The 20,614-nt window shown below is 37.8% G+C and overlaps 1 protein-coding gene across 7 annotated transcripts in view; it reads right to left on the reverse strand.

The window, feature by feature from the left end:
* The window catches only part of Lin7a (lin-7 homolog A, crumbs cell polarity complex component), a 135,681-nt gene that overhangs the window by 83,091 nt on the left and 31,976 nt on the right, over positions 1-20,614 (reverse strand). For 4 of the 7 annotated variants that reach the window (XM_005068046.4, XM_013111905.3, XM_040754938.1 and 1 more), the window contains one exon: positions 8,940-9,058. The exons of 2 other annotated variants lie outside the window; for them this stretch is intronic. In XM_005068046.4, the coding sequence (XP_005068103.1) occupies positions 8,940-9,058 (119 nt within the window). Of the gene's footprint in view, positions 1-8,939; positions 9,059-20,614 lie in introns of those variants that run through there. One more of the 7 variants, XM_013111907.2, reaches the window with a different exon arrangement.

The following is a 20,614-nucleotide window of genomic DNA, read 5'->3' on the forward strand; positions in this document are numbered from 1 at the left end:
ATCAAGCAAGGAACCCTGAGTGGTGCCAGCACTCATCTCCCTGTGTCCTGATAGAGAATGCAAAGTGATCAGCTCCCTCCTCACCTACTGTGTTTGGATCACTTGCCTTGTTAAACCATGAGCCAAAATCTCTCTCTTACATTACATCTTTCAGGTGTTTGGTTAGAGAACGTAGAACGCTGAGTATTACAATAAACACTGCATAATTTCACTCAGATGTGAACTCTAAAAGCAGTTCATTTGAGGAAAAGAAGAAAAACAACATCTGGAGACAGAGGGGAATGTCTGGAGAGGCTTGTCAAAATCATCAGGAGTAAGATCTGGCGTTCTGCTGTATGTAGAGAGATCACAGTTAACCGGAGGTTTGATTTTACATTTAAGAAACTTAGGAATACTGTCACCATTAATAAATGATGAATGCAGTAGGTGATGCTAACTACACTGATTAAACCAAGATAAAAAGGAATATATGTATCAGAAATCAAATTATGTCATCTAAATAGAAATTAAAATCTCTTTGTCCTAAAAGGAAATTGAAATATATTCTCTTACCTCTGCTGTGACTATAAGAAGATCCCTTCAGTTCAACAGAACCCAGCAATGGATATTCTCACATGCTTTGGGTATCTACATTTTTAATTTGCTATCTGATTCTGTGGCATGGTTTCTTGCATCTCCCCTTATTCAATCAAATTGGCTAGCAATTCTTATGCTACACATGATTTCTCTCCTTTTGACACCATCACTAGCCTTGACTTGTCATTATATGACAAGGTAGCCAGGTCTCTTACTGTGTTGGGTGAACTATTCTAAAAGCAATATTGTATGTTAACATGTCTCAATATGTGGAGCCTTTTATTTCAACCTTCAATTTTTCATGTTTTATAAAATGCAAGGGTACTCTTGTTTTTTTCTTAACTAATGTTTCTAATGAAACATATCAAACTTTTCAATTATTATCACAAGATCCTTAGTTAGGATTTCTATTGCTAGGGTGAAACCATTGACCAAAAAGCAAGTTGGGGAGGAATGGGTTTATTCAGCTTACACTTCCACAACACTGTTCATCCTTGAAGGAAATCAGCAGGTCAAAAACTCAAGCAGGGCTGGAACCTAGAGACAGGAGCTGGTGCAGAGGATGTGGAGGGGAGCTGCTTACTAGCTTGCTCCCCTGGCTTGCTCTACCTGCTTTCCTATAGAACCCAGGACCACCAGCCCAGGGACGGCTCCACCCCCATTGATCATTAATTGAGAAAATCCCTTACACCTGGATCTTGTGTAGGCATTTCCCTTTGTCTCTGGTGACTCTAGCTTGGGTTGAGTTCACACACAAAACTAGAAAGGACAATTTACCCCTAGTTGGTACCAGGAGTTGGATATTACTTTGATAGATCTGTCCATGCTATGAGGAGGATTGTGGAAGGACTTTGGAATTTTGGGCTAGGGTAGCCATTGAGTATTGAGAGCTCAGTGGGATATTCTTTAGAAGCCTGGAAGATAAGAATGTTGAGAGTAGAGAAGAAGATGGAGGCATGGCTTGTGAAGTTTCTGAGGGAAATTTAAAGACTCTCTATCAGGGACCTTTTCTATTTTGAATTAAGAGTCTGTTGTTCTGGCCAGCTGGGGTTGAAGAGTCATCCATGATTAGTAAGAGACCAGGACCATTGAAGTGAAACCGTTGTGTTACTGTGACAATTGATGCTGGTCAGCCAGAGCCAAGAAATTAATGGCAATTAAGGAGAGACCAACATCACTGAGGTAAGTCTTCTGGGAAGTTTTTCCATAGAGCACAGAGAAGCTGTGTTGCAGAGGTGGCCATGGTTGTACCTCATGATGACAGCCAGACTTGGAAATGTGTGAGAGTCACCCAGGTTATGGTACTGCCTTTGAAGATATGAAGGGGTCGTGGAGAGCAGCTGAGGCTTGGCACTGTGAGAGGCCAGGAGTGGCCACTGGTGAAGGTGCAGCCTCAGAAGCAGTTGAAGATCGGGTATTGAGGGTTTCATGTAGAGAAGTTGAGACTTGACACCATGAAGAGAGCCTATGAGAACCTACAGGTGAAAGTTCAGCCCAGTAGCAGCAGAAGACCTCAGCAGTTTTTGAGATGCCTGTACCATGAAGAGACCACCAGGAACAGCAGCAGCTGTATGGTAGATCCATTCAGAGACTAGAAGACAAGCTATGTGTGTGTTACAAAGGGCAGAGTCAGAGAATTAAAGCAAGCCCCTTGGAGGAGCCCAGAAATTGGTGAGTGACTCCTAGATAAATAGACATTGAGTGATTAACACTGTTGGACTTTTTGCTTAGTTCAGATTGTGACTGTGCCCTGGTTCTTCCCTCTTGAAGAAGATATTTAACTTAAGCTTTATTTTTACAGGAGCACAAAATGGAAAGACTTTGAACTTTTAAAAGAGATTTTTTGAATTTTAGCGAGATTGGATATTTTAAGGACACTGAAATTTTAATGTGTTTGAATCGGTAAAGACTGTGGAACTTTTCAAGCTATTTGCATTTTTAATATGAAATATTGGAGATAAATAAGAAAGAAAGGGTTATGGCTTAATAATGATGTATTTGTTTGTCAAGTTGACAAGGGGTCAGTTGTACTCATTGTTTTTGTGTCAACTTGACATAAGCTGGAGTCATCCCAGAGAACGGAGCCAAATTGAGGAAATGTCTGTATTAGATCCAGCTAGAAGGCATTTTCTCAATTAGTGGTCAATGGGAGAGGGCCCAGACTAATGTTGATGGGGCTACCCAAGGACTGGTGGTCCTGGATTCTATTGGAGAGCAAGCTGAGCAAGCCAGGGAACAGGTCAGTAAACAGCACCTCTCCATGGCCTCTGCATTAGCTCCTGACTCCAGGATCATGACCTGTTTGAGTTCCTGTCCTGACTTCCTCCAAGGATGAACAGTGTTGTGGAAGTGTAAGTTGGATAAACCCTTTCTCTCCTAACTTGCTTTTTGGCCATGGGTTTAATCATAGCATTAGAAACCCTAAGACATACAGTCAACCTTTCCCCCAATTTTTTGCTATTTACTGATTACTTATTCTTAACTTGGCATTATATTAATAAAAATATTTAATAGTTTATTTCATTTTCTTTAATCTTTCCATGAAAGCATCATTGATTTATCTTATTTTAAAAATGGAAAATACAATAAAGAAACAGAATTTAAGTAATTTAAAGATTATATAGTTAAGTAAGCAAGCAAAGTAATGGACCTAGATTTATCTGAATGTACTGACAATAATGTTTCTGCAGTTTTCTATTTTCTGTATTAATCCACAGTTCTGCTTATCTGCCTTGTCCTCTCCTTTTCCTTTCCTTCTTCTCTCTGTCTGTCCCTTCCTCTTACTTTCCCCCCATTCTCTTCCATTCTCTCTTCTTCCCAGTTCATTTCTCCTCTGTTATCCATGTTTAATCTCTTGATACTACTGATCCATGTGTATGTTGCTCTGGGGAATTCTGTTTTTTTGCTCTATCTTCCAAATAATCATTAGTTCTCTCATGAGGCTGTTTTCTACATTTAGATTCACATGGTAGACTGAGCTGTATAGAATGCCATCAGCATAGTCATCATATGACTTTTCTCAAGTGCCCCCATCCCTAAACATTGGGAAGCACTGGATTCTGGAAAAAGCTTGTCTTGCTACACAGTAGTCTGAAAACCTCACAATATTTTCCTTTATCTTGTTTATATCTTTAAGTGTATGGTATGGAAACTTCATACTCAGAAGTCTACATTATTTAGATCAGAAATAGATGGCATTGGATGACTAATGAATTATATCCACAGGAATAAAAGAAAAGATCAGAGAAACAATGTAAGAGTAGTTAATATATGACTCATGTTTCTGAAAACAATGTATAAGGTACATAGTAGCTATGGGGATTTATACTACTAACTTTGCACACATTTATTTTAGTTTAGTTTAGCTCATTATATTTGATGCTGGACCCAAACCAAGGCCCTATGAATTTTAGGAAAAGTATTCTACAATTAAACTATCATGCAAACTTCCTTTTTAATTAAAAAGAGGTGTGTGTTTTTGTGTTTGTGTGTGTGTGTGTGTGTGTATGTGTAAGTAATATATTTTCTTACCATTTCACCATATTACAAACATTTATCATGTGAGGTTTGATGATTGACTAAAGAAAATGATTTTCGATGACTATGTAATTTTGGTCTATATTTTGGTTCAACCATGCATATTCCAGTAATAAATGCTGGAGGCCATTCTCCCCAGCACCAGTTCTTGGCAGAAGGTCACACTCAGGTCTGTAGTATATTATCCTGGGGAGTGGAAAGCTCAGATGCTTAATAGCCTGGAAGATGGTCACGGTAACAAAATTACTAGCTAAGTTTTTTGATTACTTTGGCTATGAAAATAATTTCTTTATATCCAGTTGTTGTAGTTGAATCTATCTCTGCTAATGGTTTATTTTTATTATTTTTATTTGAGAATTCAATAGTGTATTTTATCATACACTTTCCTGTCCCCGAGTTCCTTCCACATTACCTTCTCCAAACTTCATGTTCTTTCTGTCTCTTAAAGCAAAATCAAAAATAAAAGAAAAGAGCCACTAAAACTCATAGAGCTCTATTTGTGTCAGCCTGCCCTGGAGGGCGACTAATACACCTAGTGTAATTCCATTGAAGAAAACTGATTCTTTCCAACTTTCACTAGCTATCAGTTATGAATAGCTCTAGGCTGGGAGTAACACATTGTGCCCACTTCCCAACTTTAGTACTGGGATCTTGTCTGACTTGAGTTGTACTTGTCTTGTGCATGCTTGCACAGTTTCTTTGAGTTATTATACACATTAACGCTGTTGTGTTTGAAGTCAGTGGTTTCCTTAAACATCAAACATCTGTGGGTCTCTGTGTTGATTGCCATCTACTTCTACCACAATTATCTTCTCTTCTCAGAGTTATGAGTATAGTAATAGACCATTAAGAGTCGCTTTGTTGCTGTGTTCATTTAGTAGAATAATAGTAGTGGGTTCTCCACTGGGTCTTATGATCTAGCTTGTTAGGTTCTTGATCTCATTAACAACATAAGGTATGAGTTCCAGCTCATAGTGGACCTTAAATGCAATAAAAAAGTGGTTCTTCATTCCTCTAGTGTTAACACCATGATTAGACCAGTGGGCAAACCTTGCAAACAAATCATTATTCCCATTTGCAGGGTTTGTAGTTGGTTGAGATTGAACTATGCATGGGTGGTCTCTTAAATATGGTTATTCACATGCTTCTTTCTTTATCTGACACACAGGACATGAAATATGGAAACAGGTCTGTTTCCTTGTAATCATCTACTGCTTTGAAGTCAAATATTGCCATTTCAAAACCATTAAATTTAAACCTCAATTTAGAATGCAGGCCATGCTAGCTAATTATTCAGTATAGAGATAAAATATGTTGAAGTTTCTTTTTTTAAAAAATCACAAAAATAGCGGGTGTTGTACAATCTTTTCTTCATCTCTCATCCAAACTCCTGTGTGAATATCCTCTTATCTGCTTGTATAGACGTAATTCATTGTAAAAACATAGTATCACATATTCACCCATTTCTTGGTCATGTATTCTGAGGTTACAGTCACAGAATGTGTGCCTTTTAACCAACAATCAGGGTATTTCAAGATCTGTGATCAAATAAACACAACCAAAATATATGCTGATGTCTGTCTGTGTGCTGTTTAATGCTGTGTGTGGCTTGGTGTATTAGTGAGTTTGTTACACCAATCTACTAATAGAGCAGCACCTTTATTAACTGCATATGCTGATAGCCCCCTCTCAGTACTGATCTCAACATGCACTATTTCAGACTTTAGTTTTACAGATTACAGAATAAGAGTTAAGATATTTTCTGAGCACTGATTTTTAGCTTAAAACACATGAAATCTCATAAAACTCTTCTTCTAAAAGCATTGTACCTATTCCAAGGGTTGATTCAGTAGTCTCACCCTACATGGATAGCAAACTATGAAATTACCTCCTACAATGATAATTATTGTTCCATTTATGTAAGGCAATATTTACAAAAGCTAACCCTACCTTCTTGTTTTGAGCATATGTTATTGGCAGTTGTGTGACCTATCTTTGGTTTTGCGTTGTTAGCTATCACCAGTAATACAATTTAAATTTCAGATAACATTAGTTTTCTGGAAAAAATCAAATAATTTAACAACAAAAATCCTAAGATTTTTTAAATGAAAACCTAAACTTCCACATTGCTTGCCAGCTATACAGAGACCAGGAATGAAAGTGCTCTTGGCCCCAGCTTACTTAACTTTTGGATACTCACTGCTAGACTTCCTAGAGTCAATTTCTTTATTGGCTTTTGATCCTCCTATCTAGCAACATATTCTGGCAACACACCCATATTTTATGATGTATTGTCACTGATGGCATTTTCATTAGAACCCTATTTAAAGTTGTTGTGTTACAATTCTGCCATTGCTTCCTACAGTACATGTAATGCAATGCAGGGATGATAATGACGATAACTGCAGATTGTAGATGTGCAACTGATTCTACATCACTAGTGCGAATACCAGGTAGGATGCTAAGTACTGACTCTAAGAACAAAATTATGTCTAAGTACTTTAGTGTGTACATAAAAGTACTTTTATGTGTTCAGGTTTATACAGTGTAGGTATCTATTAGCTTATGTTCTCTTTTTTATGAACATCTTTTGTATTCTTGGTTGTCAGCATGTATTAATTACACAAAATAATGTACTTCACTGTAACATGTTCATGCATATCTGTCCAACTGTCAAAACCTAAACTAAGATCCAACAGATACTTCTATTTCTCTGATGTTACATACTCAATTCATCAACAATATCAGCTCATTTTCATCTCAGAAACAGAGGAAGATTTTGACAACTTCCTTCTATTATACTGCTGCCACATTCCATTTCTCATATTATGTCCTCATTACATTGTTTCTGGTCTCTTGTTTTCACCCTTATACCAGTATTTGTGTTTTTGCAGTAGCCAGAGAGACCTTTCCCAAAGCAAATCAGGTCTGGCCAAAAATCTCCAAGAAATCCTCACAGAGACTAAAGCCTGATGTTTTTACATGGTCTATGAAGTCATATGTAGCCTGCTCTCCAGCTTTTTCTAGGGAATGTGCCTTTCCATTCATGAAGACTTGCTGCCTTTCAGGATAGTCATTCATGCATTTTTGCCTTTAAGGTCTTGAACTTGTGACTTGCTGTGCCTGAAACACCAACCTTCTCAGAATGTGTGTGACTTTTTTCCATATTCAATTAGTTTTTTCTGACTTTACTAAATTGGGAAAGTCTTACTCCAACCCCTCTGATCCACTTTTTCACTGTTTATGGTATCATCACTCTCTCATTTTCTATTGTAACCTTAATTATCACGCTTTCTTTCATGAAGAGTGCAGGTTTTGTGAACACAGAAACTTGGAACTGATCATGAGCCACATAGTTACTGAGCAGAGACAAATGTTTTATGTGCCTTGTCCTTGAGTCCCTTCTGTGGAAATCAGAATGCTGTGACACAGAAGAGATGATTTAATCTCTAAAAAAAGGAAAAGTTGGCTAAAATTCTCAAGAGATTACACAATCCAAAGGGAAAGAAAAAAGAGCCTGGAGAACTAAGCTCCTGCTTCAAAGCATTCACAGGAGGTTATCTGTATGAGTCCCTGGCTTTCTCGGTATGATATACGTTTTGTACTAATGTGAAGACAGCTACAGACCTACTACATTCTGAGACATTTCCTTCCAGCCTTTGTCCAACTGACAGGTTGAAAATTTAGAAACGTAATTATAGTTATTTATTGAAGCTATGTTCAGTATTAACAAAATGCAAATAGTGAACAACTTCACCTAATAAATGCTGAACAGAAATATAGTGTAAGTCAAACACCCACCAAATCTAAACCCTAAGTGCATTGCAGAGTCTACCTTTTAAATGAACAGAGTATGTGGGTCTCTGCTGCAGTGATGTATACAGGTCTTTTGTTCCTATCAGTGACTTATAAACCAGCATCATCTACGTGCAGCATTGCAAAAGAAGATGGAAACCTGGAGTATCTGTCCGTCAGAGGCATGCACTGTGCTAACACCAACTTTTCCTGGTGTTCAGTGGGTTTACATGGCCTTGAGTAGGAGACCAGTAGAAGATTCATCAGCTGTGACTCCTAAAACAACAGCTATGCTATATTTATAGGTCTGCATTCTGATTAAAGGATTTTTATCTAGTGAGTGACAGATAAGGTATAATAGGTTACTACATAAATGAGTTAGCTTAAATATCTGAAGGATATTTTTCTTGTGACCAATTAAATTTATCAGTTGAATAAGTCAGTTTTACCACAATCCAATTTATGAGATTTAGATTGTCATATGAATATAATTGTTTTTACCTCACTTAACAAAAACAATGATTAGCTGGAAAAGAATTATGCAGACTTGCTACAAAGGTATGCCAGTCTACTTGGAGATCTCCTCTCATTATCACACTAGACATTGATATTTTAGTAACCATATTTAACTGGTAGGAAGTTACTCTTTCATATTTAACTTTGAAAGATTTATTCAAGTTTATCCCTAAGAAATCATCTCATTAATTATGATTATTTCTACTTGAATTTCCAGGTGGCTTCATGTGACTGCAAAGTTGATTAAGATGAACACTACAGTCACCTGTAGAAGCAGAACCTTCCCTGGTATCATAAAATCAGCATTTGGTTTTATATAAGTGCATAATTTCTGCATGGGTCTAATTTAAGAATTTAGCAGACTAAATTATATTTTATCATCTGTCCAAGGAGCTAAAAACAGAAAGCAAAGATGTTCTTCCAAGCTTAACAATTTCAACTGTTTATACGGCAAAACGTGTTTTATACCCAGAAGACATATGGCCAAATGTAGTTGCTAAAAATCTGTGTCCTACCTCTCGGATTGCTGTACAAAACTCACTCTGAAGCACCTTCTTAAGAGACTGTAGCTTGTGCACTGGTACTTCGCCGGATTCTTGTAGCTTTTCCAGTAGTTCAATTGCTCTTGCAACATCTGAGTGTGTGGGGGGAAACAACATGGAGACAGAGAGTAAACTGTCACATCAGCAAAATGCAGAGAGTGATGACATTGTTCTTGTCGATAATTGGGTGGGATTAATTGTAAATTCAGAAGTTAAAATTTGAAACTTATTGGTTTCATCTTCTGGTCAAAGGTCACATCAAACATACATTTTTACTTATATATTTGATGGCATTTCTTAGCATTAACCTCACTAAATAGTCCAGACTCAAGATCTTTCTAATTTGGCTTCTTAAATACTGTGTGTCCACCATACTTTTTTTGAGTTTCTCTTTTCTTTTTATAAGACATTCATCATGGATACAAATTACACTTATTATCATGATGATTTGGCTGTTGAGTGGCTCCTGTCTTTGTCTATAAACTGAGAAAGAAACTTTACTAGTTTGTTTGCCAACACTCCCACAGTTTGGTATGTGTTAATTGTAAGTATTTGATGGAGAAAATGATTTGATTGACTTTCTCCATTTCAGCCTCTATTCACTGGTGCATTGTTCTAGGTCTTCATCATCTGTTTTCTGTCCACCTGAAGTGGTTTATTCTCCAACTTCTTTGTCTATCTTTTCAAAACAGAAATCTGAGCATAGTCTCATTTACCAGGTTTTAGAACAGCATCAAGAGAATTTTCAAATATTCATGTCAAAGGTTAATGTATCAAGGCTTAGGTTATCTTTTGCAGTCAGCAAAAAAAAACCCTTTAAATCCTTGGATTATTTAACATTGCCAAGAGAAAATAATGTAATGAAAGCCTATTTAAAAATATTTATAGTGATTCCTTCCCACACAGTTGCTGTAGTCAGCACCCCACTGAAAAGTCAGTTAGGCATTAAACAGTAGGATATTAAGCTTTCAATTCCTAGGCAACTAGTTACAGAAAATATTACATATCACTGCAGTACTATTACAAATCCATTCATCCACCCACTTGTTCATCCATCCATCCATTCGTCTATCAGTTTAGATTTCTGTTATATGCAATACAAAGCTTATCAAGAATAATGTATTTCCTTTCTGAAATCATGGAAACTGAGAAAACGAATGAGAAAAAATATAAACAGCAGTTACCTATTGAAAAAATTGTTATACTTTTGAATTTGGGTAAACATAGCATGGGTTGGTGTATCTAACTGAAAAAAAATACCAGGAAGGGATTATAGAATCTCCCCTTGAAGCAGTTATTTTGATTGCCAATTGTAGCCCAAAATAAAGCAATTCACGAAATCAATGGGACACTGTCAGTTTCCAAACCCTGTCTCCTAGTACATGTACTGGAAGACAGCACAGTCAATTGGACAACACCAGGCACATCTACAATCGATGAAGTACCAGCCGAGATGTTATGCATTTCCAGCGCATAAAATACTCTACCCAGATACCCCATGGGCACAAAGAACTCAGTATGTTTAATGCTGAGCTCATTATTTTTATTCCTTGAAACCAGCTCTTTCTCCTCATGCATTGTGTGTCTCCATTAACAGGACCCCGAGCAGCCTGACTCCCGAGCTAGACTGCGGCATCGTCTTTCTCTCTCACTCCTACGTGCAGTTAGTCAGCAAGTGCTATAGATCCCATCTAAAAAGTGCCTGCTGAATGGCATTCTCCACCTCATTATTTCCGGGAAGCCTTTGACGTTTCTCACCTGTGGCACCGGAAAATATCCCGGCTGATCTCCTTTCCATTAGTCTTTCCCTTTCAGGCCACCACTGCATGGCTTCTAGAGGAAGTCTCCTGAATGACAAATCTAGTTCTTATACCCTTGAACATAAAACTTCACTGACATCCTGTTACCTACTGGATAAAGTGCAGGTCATTCGAGGGTTTATTGGAGGCTTTAGCAATCAAATTTATTTCCTGCATTACTAACCCCACCACCCTGAGGCTGTATTTTAGAAATCCATTTTCACCCTTTCTAAAACAAGGCACTGAATGTCACACCATTTTAGCACATTTCCTGTGAAATGGCATGCAATCCATTCATTCTTTTAATATTGCTAACTTTTTGTGTATGAATAGAGACATGTGGCAGAGGATAGAGTCCTTTCTCTTGCTGTGTGGGATATGCTGTCTTAGGGCCCCAGATATGACATGTACGTACGTATGTATGTATGTATGTATGTATGTATGTATGCATGTATGTATAGATGTTTGCATATATGCTTTAAACAGTGTGATACAGGGAATCTGGACATTTATGGTGAAGACATATTTCATCCCATGGGAGACCAACAAGGAGCAACACTAAGAAAATTCCTAGGTAGTTGATGAACACAGGAAAATGTTGAGTATTTTAGACAAAGAGAATCAGTGATGATGGAGGGCTTAATCAAGGGAGTGTGTCATTTAAGGAATGAAAGGAGTTCAATGTGGTTAAAGCAGAAACACGAAAGGGTGTACAAGGACATAAAGGAGAGAGAAGGCATGTTATGGAGGATACATTAGTACCTGCAGGGGAGACTTAGCTCAAATAATACCAGGATGTCTTCCCTGATATCTGTGTTCCTTTTGACACTCTGTTTTCACCCATCTGTTCCACTAGTTCTCACTCTCACTCTATCTCAATTTGCACACCTGTTTTCCTCCTTTATTCCTGGGCATTCACCCATTTCTAACTTCTGTATTCCCAAGTTTGTGTGGTGTATGTATGTGTTTGTATGCACATCCATGTTGTGCTGGTGTGTAGGGGTAGAAGATGGCTGGCCCCATTGATCTGCAGTCTCAGGAAGCAGAGAGATGAATGTTGGTGGTTTGCTTACTTGCTTCTTTTTATTCCATCCAGGATCCTTCCACTGATGAATCCAATCACATTCAGAAGGTATTTTCTTTGTCTGAATCCTCCTGAAAATAATGCCCTCAAACACACTCAGGCATATTTCTACGATGATTCTACATTGAGTCAGTTTGACAGTGAAGATAAACTATCACAGATGTATACTATGATCTTCCAGGGGGCTTTGTAAACACAGATGCCTGCTGCAATCACATGCAAGGGATTACATTGTGACTGGTGCTGCATGGTATCTGGACACCAGGCTCAAAGGCATGCAGAGTAGATGCCGTTGCTCTAGCGAACATTACCATTTTAAAACCCCTATGGGATTATATTGTGCAGTTAGGGCTGTTAAAATCTGTTACAGATTAATGGTTCCAAATATAATTGTTCCTGAGATCACTAAGAGAACTTACTGAGATTCAGGCCCCTAGCCCTCATCTGCAGTTGAGAGATATTGACTGAGAAGGTGTGAAAATAAGACCCGAGTTTCTTATTTATAAGAAATGCTAAAAGTGACTTTCTAAATAGCAGTTCATTATTTCCTAAGTAATAAATTTTAACAAAATGATCTTAGATTTTTTTGCATTCCTAATATCCCTGAAAGCCTTGTATTCTCTTATTTTTTGAGAGAGTATATAAAAAGGATGCTAAAGGCATCTCAGAATTACTGTAAATGCCAAGAGTTTAAAGTGGTTAGGTTGAGTACCACAGCATGTTAATACCTTGAAATGAAATATGAACCCTGAGGAAGCAACACCCAACCTCTGAGTGGCATCCCCCTTCTTTGCTTTTAAGTTTCCAGGTGATATCATGTAGGCAAAATACTGTTCAAGACGAGGTTCTTGAAACAAACTATGACTTACTGGATGTTAAATTTGTTCTGTTATATTGCACCATTAAGTCTTTCCCAGTCCTTACATGGGTGCCTGGTTGAAGACAGAGCATTTTCAAGGGACAACTTTTTAATTTTTGACAGAATCACAAAACATTTGTTTCTGCTCCGTTAGTCAAGGGTGGAAGGCCACAGAAGAATTGTAAAGAGTGGATTCTGGGAGGAAGAGAGATTATCATGCCTTTCTTGGCCACATAGGCAGTGAGGATCATAGTCATCCTGCCTTCTGTGTCTATCTGAGCAGCTGACAGAGTCCAGGAGGAAATGGAAATTGGGACTTGAGCCATCTTGCTGATATCAGTCTGTTTGAGTCCTGCAGTATGAATCCAGAGAAACACAGAAGGTGATAAAAGATAACGGGATTCTAGAAACCAAACATGGAAGACATTGGGCCCTCCAGTGCAAGCCAAGATGCTGTGACTGGTAACTGGACATAAGAACTGGATCTGTATCCAGAATTCTGGTTCTGTAGAAAAACTCTTCAAGATCAGAATCCTGGAAAGAATACAAAGCTTTTGGGTAAACTCAGTTATTCAAACTACAATGAAGACTGTGGCTTATTTATTAGAGCTGTCTTGTAGTTCTTGCTGAGAACTCCTGTTTTTATTTCATAAAACCTAAATTGGATACTAACATAAAAGCTTGAACTTACTAGTGTATCTTTGATTAGGATGGGTACTAAATAGGGATGAAAAGATTGCTAAACATCCACAAGGAAAAGAAACTCAACCAAATAGTTTTTCTTTCTGAAACCTTTGCTTTATTGACTGTTAACATTGCCATGCCACCGTGAAAAGGGAACAGCTAGGACTCACACTTGTATGCCCATCCACCTTTACATCTCCAGCTCTATTCACCCTCCTCTTAAAAGGAATGGTAAACTGTCATTGAACATCTGTGACTTGGGAATCTTAGTCCATTTTCAGATGGTCTATGGAAATGGTACAAACTAGCTAATTTATAAAGAACAATTTATGACTCACAATGGTTTTAGACACAGAGAAGTTCAATATCAAAGGACTGCAACCTGATGAGGGCAGAGGCTGTGGTGTGAGAAGCAACAAGACAGAGCTAACATCTAGAACAGAGAGTCACTCTCAAGAGAACTAGACCACATCTACAACAACAGAAAATGCAGATGATTAACCCATCCTCAAGGTAGAACTCTAATGACTCATTCCTCTCAAAATGTCCTGGTTGTTATTATTGTTACAGCGGCAATTACATTTCCACATTGATTTCATGGGACTATTCAAACCATATCATGTCTCTGGGCCTCTCTCCCACTCAGACTCTTCTGATATACACAATGCATTCTTTACATCTCAAGAGTTTCAAAAGCCTAAATCCATTCCAGCAACACCCCTGAGGTGTAAAGTTCAAACTTTCATCTAAATCAGATAGAGATGACATGCAATTCATGATTCATCTTGAAACAAATTCTCTTTATTGGGAAGATGTATGAAATCAAAACATAATCTACTTACAAAATACTGTGATAAGATAGGCATGAAATAGACACTACAACTCCAAAAAATAGAAACAGGCAAAACAGATAAAACCACAACCTAATTTTATAATTAGGACAAAGTACAAATACAGCTAAAATGTTAGAAGTAAAATACATGAAGTCTTAAAACTGGAGAATTAATCTAATTTATATTTTGCATGGTGGACATAGAGGTATAGAAATTAGAATATTATGTCTAAAGATTTATGTTTTCCTTGACTCTCCCATTTTCTTGTTGACCAGTACTTAGCCCATTTCTGCCTATATCAATCACTTTACCAAATGGTTGCATGGCCATCCCATTTGTATTCTTTTTCAAACAAAATTCTTTCTTTTACACATGTAAATCATTTTTTTTGATTTCCAATATTCTTTTAATTCTATCTTCCATCTTTAAACAATTCATTTGCTATCTCATAATGTATAAGTTAAAAGTAGCCATGCAGCTGCCCAGAGTGCTGGCTGCTTAGATATTTTTCACTGCTAGTTATTTTAGCCCATCACATTGAAGTCCTCTATTCCATAAGGGTTTAGGACAGGGCTGTAATTCCAGAAACGTTTTTGCTGCTGTGTAACAAGAATGCCCTTTGTTCTGGTCTCCAGTATCTTATTTCTCATTTTGATGTGAGGCCTCATTGCCTTTACTGTCTGTATTTCTGTTTAGCATTCTTACCATGACCACAGTGAGTAATTCTGAGAAGTTAGAAACTTTCTCTACTCTTTTCTACTTCTTTTTTTCCTTACTACTTCTGATCTCTCATTAGAGTCACCCTTTATACTTTGTTGACAGATCACAGCCTACTGCTAACTTTTTCCAAGCTCTCTTAGACTCTCTGCTTGGGTACCATTTTATATGAATTTTTTATTACATTTATTTTTAATTTCATTTTTACACTCCAACCAAAGTTCTCTCAACCACCTCTCCTAACACTTGCCTCCCCCCAGCCCAAGCCCCATCCACTCCTCCCATAATGAGTCTAGGGCATTAAACTGTCCTCAGTTTTCTGATATTGGTTGTTGCTGTAGGTCCTCATCTGGACACCAATCTGTGTCAGTTTGTACTCTGTGGCTATAACAGGAACTGGTGGACTGGGCCACTTATCAAGCAAATAAATTTACTTCTCACAGACTGAAAGACTGGCAAGTCCATGAGCATGGGCCAGATAACAGGTAACATTGTGTGCCTGACAATGTAGAGGGAGGGCAAGCAAGCACACACAAGCCAGGATTCATGCTCAGAGTTTAATTATTGAGGCCATGTAGCCCAATCTCTGATTAATGTCATGGACTCGTAATAGGCATGGCTCCTATGTCTCCAATCACCTCTCAAAGCTTTTACTGATCAACATTGTGATAGCAATTCCTTCAGCATGAATGTAGGGGTAGGCAGACACTAATGCTAGAGTATAAAGTCATGCCGTGTTAGTATCTGTGTAACTTTTAATTCATTCCATCCTCACACGTACTTGTAAATGGGCTAAAATATCTACATTTCCCACATGTTCTCATCAGGGGTATGGAGGTTTTAAGCAACTCACTAGCAAATGGGAAATTTAGTCTGGAATCTGCTTCTGAGCAACTCTTGACCCCGTGCTTTTAATTCCCATTTCCATCACTGCTTTACTTTCAGCAGCTTCTGTTCTTTGACATTCGGTACTTTGACAATAGCTCTGTGCTCTGCAGGTTTTCTTGGTGAGAGTCTGAGCTCTTAATTTTTCCTCTTTCAATGAAGATTAACCCTTATGCATTTAGCAGTGCACCTCTCTCAGGTGGTAGTTATTGATCAACAGGAGCGCCTGGAGAGATTTCAAGTGACAGAATAGCATGGTTATTAGGCTAGACAGCCCACTGGAAGTAACTGAGAGCACTGACAAATCACAGATGCCCGGATCTTACTCATGTGTATTTCTGATTTCATTGATCCTGTATGTGACCTAAGCTTCAGAATCTTCAGTTTCCCAGTTACTGTAATAGAAAATCATATTTAGAATCATTGCCATAAAATCTCAACGTATCCTTGGCTTTTGAATTACAATGATACTCATTCTGTAAAAGAGGAAATGTAGATCCGGAGAAGAAGGTTTGTTCTCTAAGAAAAGAGCTGGTCGACTCTAGATATCCCCTATGTGGAAGGATTTGGCAATAGGGTGGGAGGGTGGGGGGGAAGAGGAGTGTGGGAGGAAGGGAGGGAGAGGGAACTGGGATTGACATGTAAAACAAGCTATTTAAAATTAAAAAATAAAAAAATAAAAAAAGAAAAGAGCTGGTCATGAAAGAATAGAAATTTGAATCAAGCAATATGCTTCTAAGATCTGGGCTACATTTGAAATGTGGCTCATATGCAGTCAAATGTTTATATCTAGAGATTCTCCTTTGGTACAATTAAACATAAATACAAAAAAAGTCTTCATTAAGGGTTGAAAGATGACTCCATGGGTACTCTAGATCACGGGAAGTCAGTTTTAAAGAGTGAATGTGCAACGAGAATCTATGCAGATATTTTTGTCATTATTCCGTAGATAGTAGAATATGACAATGATTTAGATAGCATATTTTGTTTATAAATTAGGAATCATGAGTAATCTTGAGATGATTTAAAGTATACATGAAGCTATCCTTGTGTTATTTTCAAATACTCCTCCATGCTGTATGAAAGATTCCAGCATTTACATACTTGGTAGCTACAATGTGGGGAGTATTTTTCTGGATCAATATGAGCTAGAGGCTGTTATTTCTTGAAACCTTATCTGCAGTACTTAGGATCCTCACAGGTATACAGAAAGATTACTATCATTTCTATAATACAGCCAAAGAAAGACAAAATAAGGCTTAGATATATGAATTATCTGGCCCAAAGCTAAACAACCAATAAATGTAAAGACAGGCTTAAAGGAAAAACCACCAGCATTTAGTTTTGTTGCTCATACACTTATTTATTCCTTTAACTTGATATTTAAAATGGATTAGAAAAAGACATTGAAGTTTCACACAAATTTTTGTTTAAATATGACAACATACATCATGAGCCACAGCAAATATTCATAAGACTGTGTCAGAATGCATTTGTTCATAGTAATAACATTGTACTGTAGAGAAAAGCAGTCAAGTCTCTGTTGATTACTGATAATAGTATTAGGAAAAATTTGGAAACACTTCATTTAAAAATAGTGAAATACTGTAAACAAAATAGCAGTATGAACCAAATCATAGAGTTTAAGAAATAGTGGCACTCAAGTAGAACAAGCTTCCAGTGAACTGGAGTACTCATGGAGTCGTCTTTTAACCATTAATGATGAACTTGATTGGCAGGTAAAATCTGACACTTAATTCATCTGAAGTTGGAACTTGGTCATTTAAAGCTGATATCTACTAGGGTAGCAAAAAATGTATTAAATACTATGAAAGAGAATATGAAGTGTCTTTTCCAAAGTCACTTATCCCTTGCCACCATACACTACAGAAAGCAGAAAATGAATAAATTTCTCCGTCCAGAATCTATTTTAATTTTGAGCAAGTTATTGTAAGCACAAAGTCCAAAAAGTACTTTTGAAATGGACAGATTACTCATGTATGCTGTCAGAAGTTTGATCTTCACTCCTATCTTCTCTTTTTTTTCTCTTGATGGCTAAGTGTATCAGTGTGCCTAGAGTTGAAACAACCATTGTGCAATCCCTAGGTTGACTGTCAGGTCCTGAGGATGCAGAAAGAAAGAAAGACAGGGACCCTAGCTCTTGATGTCCAGCTCTCATAGCCCTGACTGTTTGACCTTATGATTCTTGAATATTAGAGAAGTATATGCTTTATTATTTGTTCCTCTGCGGTTTAAAATCAAATGTAAGCTACCTGCAGCAGAGGAAGGTGACCTCAGTGGCACCATTCTAAGTTGCAGGGTAGAGATTATACATAAGGTCATGTGATCCAGTGGTTCCTTTGATTAAGATAGTCACAGAAATCCTCCTTAGGAAAATCTTGTTTAGATTTGACTGTTTAGATGTAGGGCAATGTGAACATCCAAAGGAGGAGACTTCTGAAAGGAACAGTGTAAGTAAATGTCCTAAAGAGAAGGGCACAAAGCATTCATGCTCAAACATCAGCCTCCTACTTGGTTGTGGTTGCTATGATAGAATAGTGATCAGAAATGACATGATAGGGAAAGGGTTTATTACAGCTTCTGGTTACACTCCATTACTGAGGGAAGCCAAGGCAGGAACCTAACCAGAGACCATGGAGGAACTGTTGTAACTGGCTCACTCCACATGGGTTGCTCAGCCTGCTTTTTGTATCACCAAAGACCACGTGAGCAGGGTTGGCACCACCCACAGTGTGCTGGGTACTTCCACATTGGTCATTAATGAAAAAAATGCCCCACAGACATGCCCACAGGTGAATCTGATATGATGACTCATTAATTGAGAGTCCTTCTTCCCAGATATGTCTTGATGTGTATCAAGCTTACAAAAACTAGACAGCACAGTCAGGCAAAGCATCAGTAGAAACTTGCAATCGAGGCAAAAAGCAATAGCAACATTTGTGTGGTGGTTGATGATCAACAACTAGCTCTCTAGAACAAACATGCAAAATCCAAAACAGCCTTGACTTCCAGCACTCACTGATTTCTGTTGTGCAAGTTCTCCTGTCACATCCTACTCTGAGCTACTGATACGGTATCACTGTCTTGCAAAATTGATAAATATTTAATAATGGTTGTCACAAGCCAGGGAGCAATAGATTTGGTACCCTACTGGGTAAGGGTCAAAGTCTGAGAAATAAAGAAGCACTTGGATTCTGTTCAAGATTTCCATAAGTGGATCTCTTGTTGTTGTTGCTGTATAATTCGTAGATAGAGTGATTAGAAATCATTTGGGCAAACAATAAGGTAATCTGATTCAAATGTCATAAAAATTCCCATGGGTGCTATCTACAGGATTAGTTATAATGGAACAAGGGTGCACGTAGGATATTAGTTAGGAGGACTGGTATTCCATCAGCCTTGTCAAAAGATAGAAGATGCTTAGCTGAGCAAGCGGGAGTGAGGACAGCAAGACATGGAGACAAAGTACAGGTAGGTATGAAAAGAGTCAGTGTCCTGATGCTTGCCACAGTTGGTTTCCTGTTAGGCAGAAAAGGATGCATTAGTAATAGTAAAATGCTTTATCAGTGTTACCTTAGTTATTCTGAGTATTTGGATATCTGGATATATCTTAATTATTCTGGATAGGCAGATTGGGTAAACAAATTTTGTAAGTATCAAGAAGGGAAAGATAGGAGAACCATGCAATCTAAATTGTTTTTAATATAGATGGTGTCAAGGTGACATGCTCTTGTTATCCTCTTTGTGGTAGTGACAGAACATCCTTCAAGTCAGTAAGGGAGCATCTAAAAGATTTCATCCCTGCATCAATCAGCTGAAGGATGAAATTAAAAACCTAAAATCGAAGAAGTCCAAAAGTTATAACTTGGTCATACTCTGTACACTGTATACAGCTATTGTGATGCATAAATGAGGATGTAAGCGTATTGAAGTTTTAGCCTAAGTCCCTGGAATACCATCTACAAATGAAATATATATTTTTACGTTCTCATCATCCCTGCTTACTGGGAGTCTTCCTGTTTTGTTCCTGACAACAAAATGTAAAATCAGAGAATGAAGTCCTTAGAATTGGAAGTCCTTTTGATGAAATGACTAGATGTCTTATTTTAAAAGACACATTCCCATGCTTGACCAACCAAAGTTTGAAGGGCAACCACTAAACAGAACTATATCTACCCCCAAGTCAGCCAGCAATCCCTACAAAGTATTTGTTGGGGTGTTTACTATTAGGAATACATTCTAAAACATGCATATGAAATACCAGCTGATGGCTTTTTTAATACGTGAGGAAGCTGAGTCTAAAGTGAGGCAGCAGAGCATGTGTGCAATCAAGAACAATCCGGTGGTCAACAGAGCTTTGTCCTTCCACTGTGATATGAAAGGAAATCCTGCCAATTTGGAAGTTACTAATGAGAAATGACAATTAGCATGTCCTCCTCATTAGCTGCTTTCATTTGCCAACAACTTGCTATGTTTCTTAAATGCAGACTAATTGGTTCACCTCTGGAAGAACTGGCTCGAGTTAAACAAAAATATTTCCTCATTTCGCTGTTGAAAGTATTCCACTTCGTACTTATTGTCAAACATGGGGTGATCTCTTCTACATGGAGTTTGGCTCAACACTGAGTTGCATTGCACACAGAAAAGTTTGACAACATTGAAAATTTAAATCACAAATTTATATAATGACAAATTCTGGCTGGGGCTGCTCAGAAGCGTTTTGCCAAACCCAGTGCATCCAAGGGAGCAATTGATGCTACAAAATG

This window comes from Mesocricetus auratus, unplaced genomic scaffold, assembly GCF_017639785.1.
Source record: "Mesocricetus auratus isolate SY011 unplaced genomic scaffold, BCM_Maur_2.0 Super-Scaffold_100011, whole genome shotgun sequence".
NCBI classification, from domain to species: Eukaryota; Metazoa; Chordata; class Mammalia; order Rodentia; family Cricetidae; genus Mesocricetus; species Mesocricetus auratus.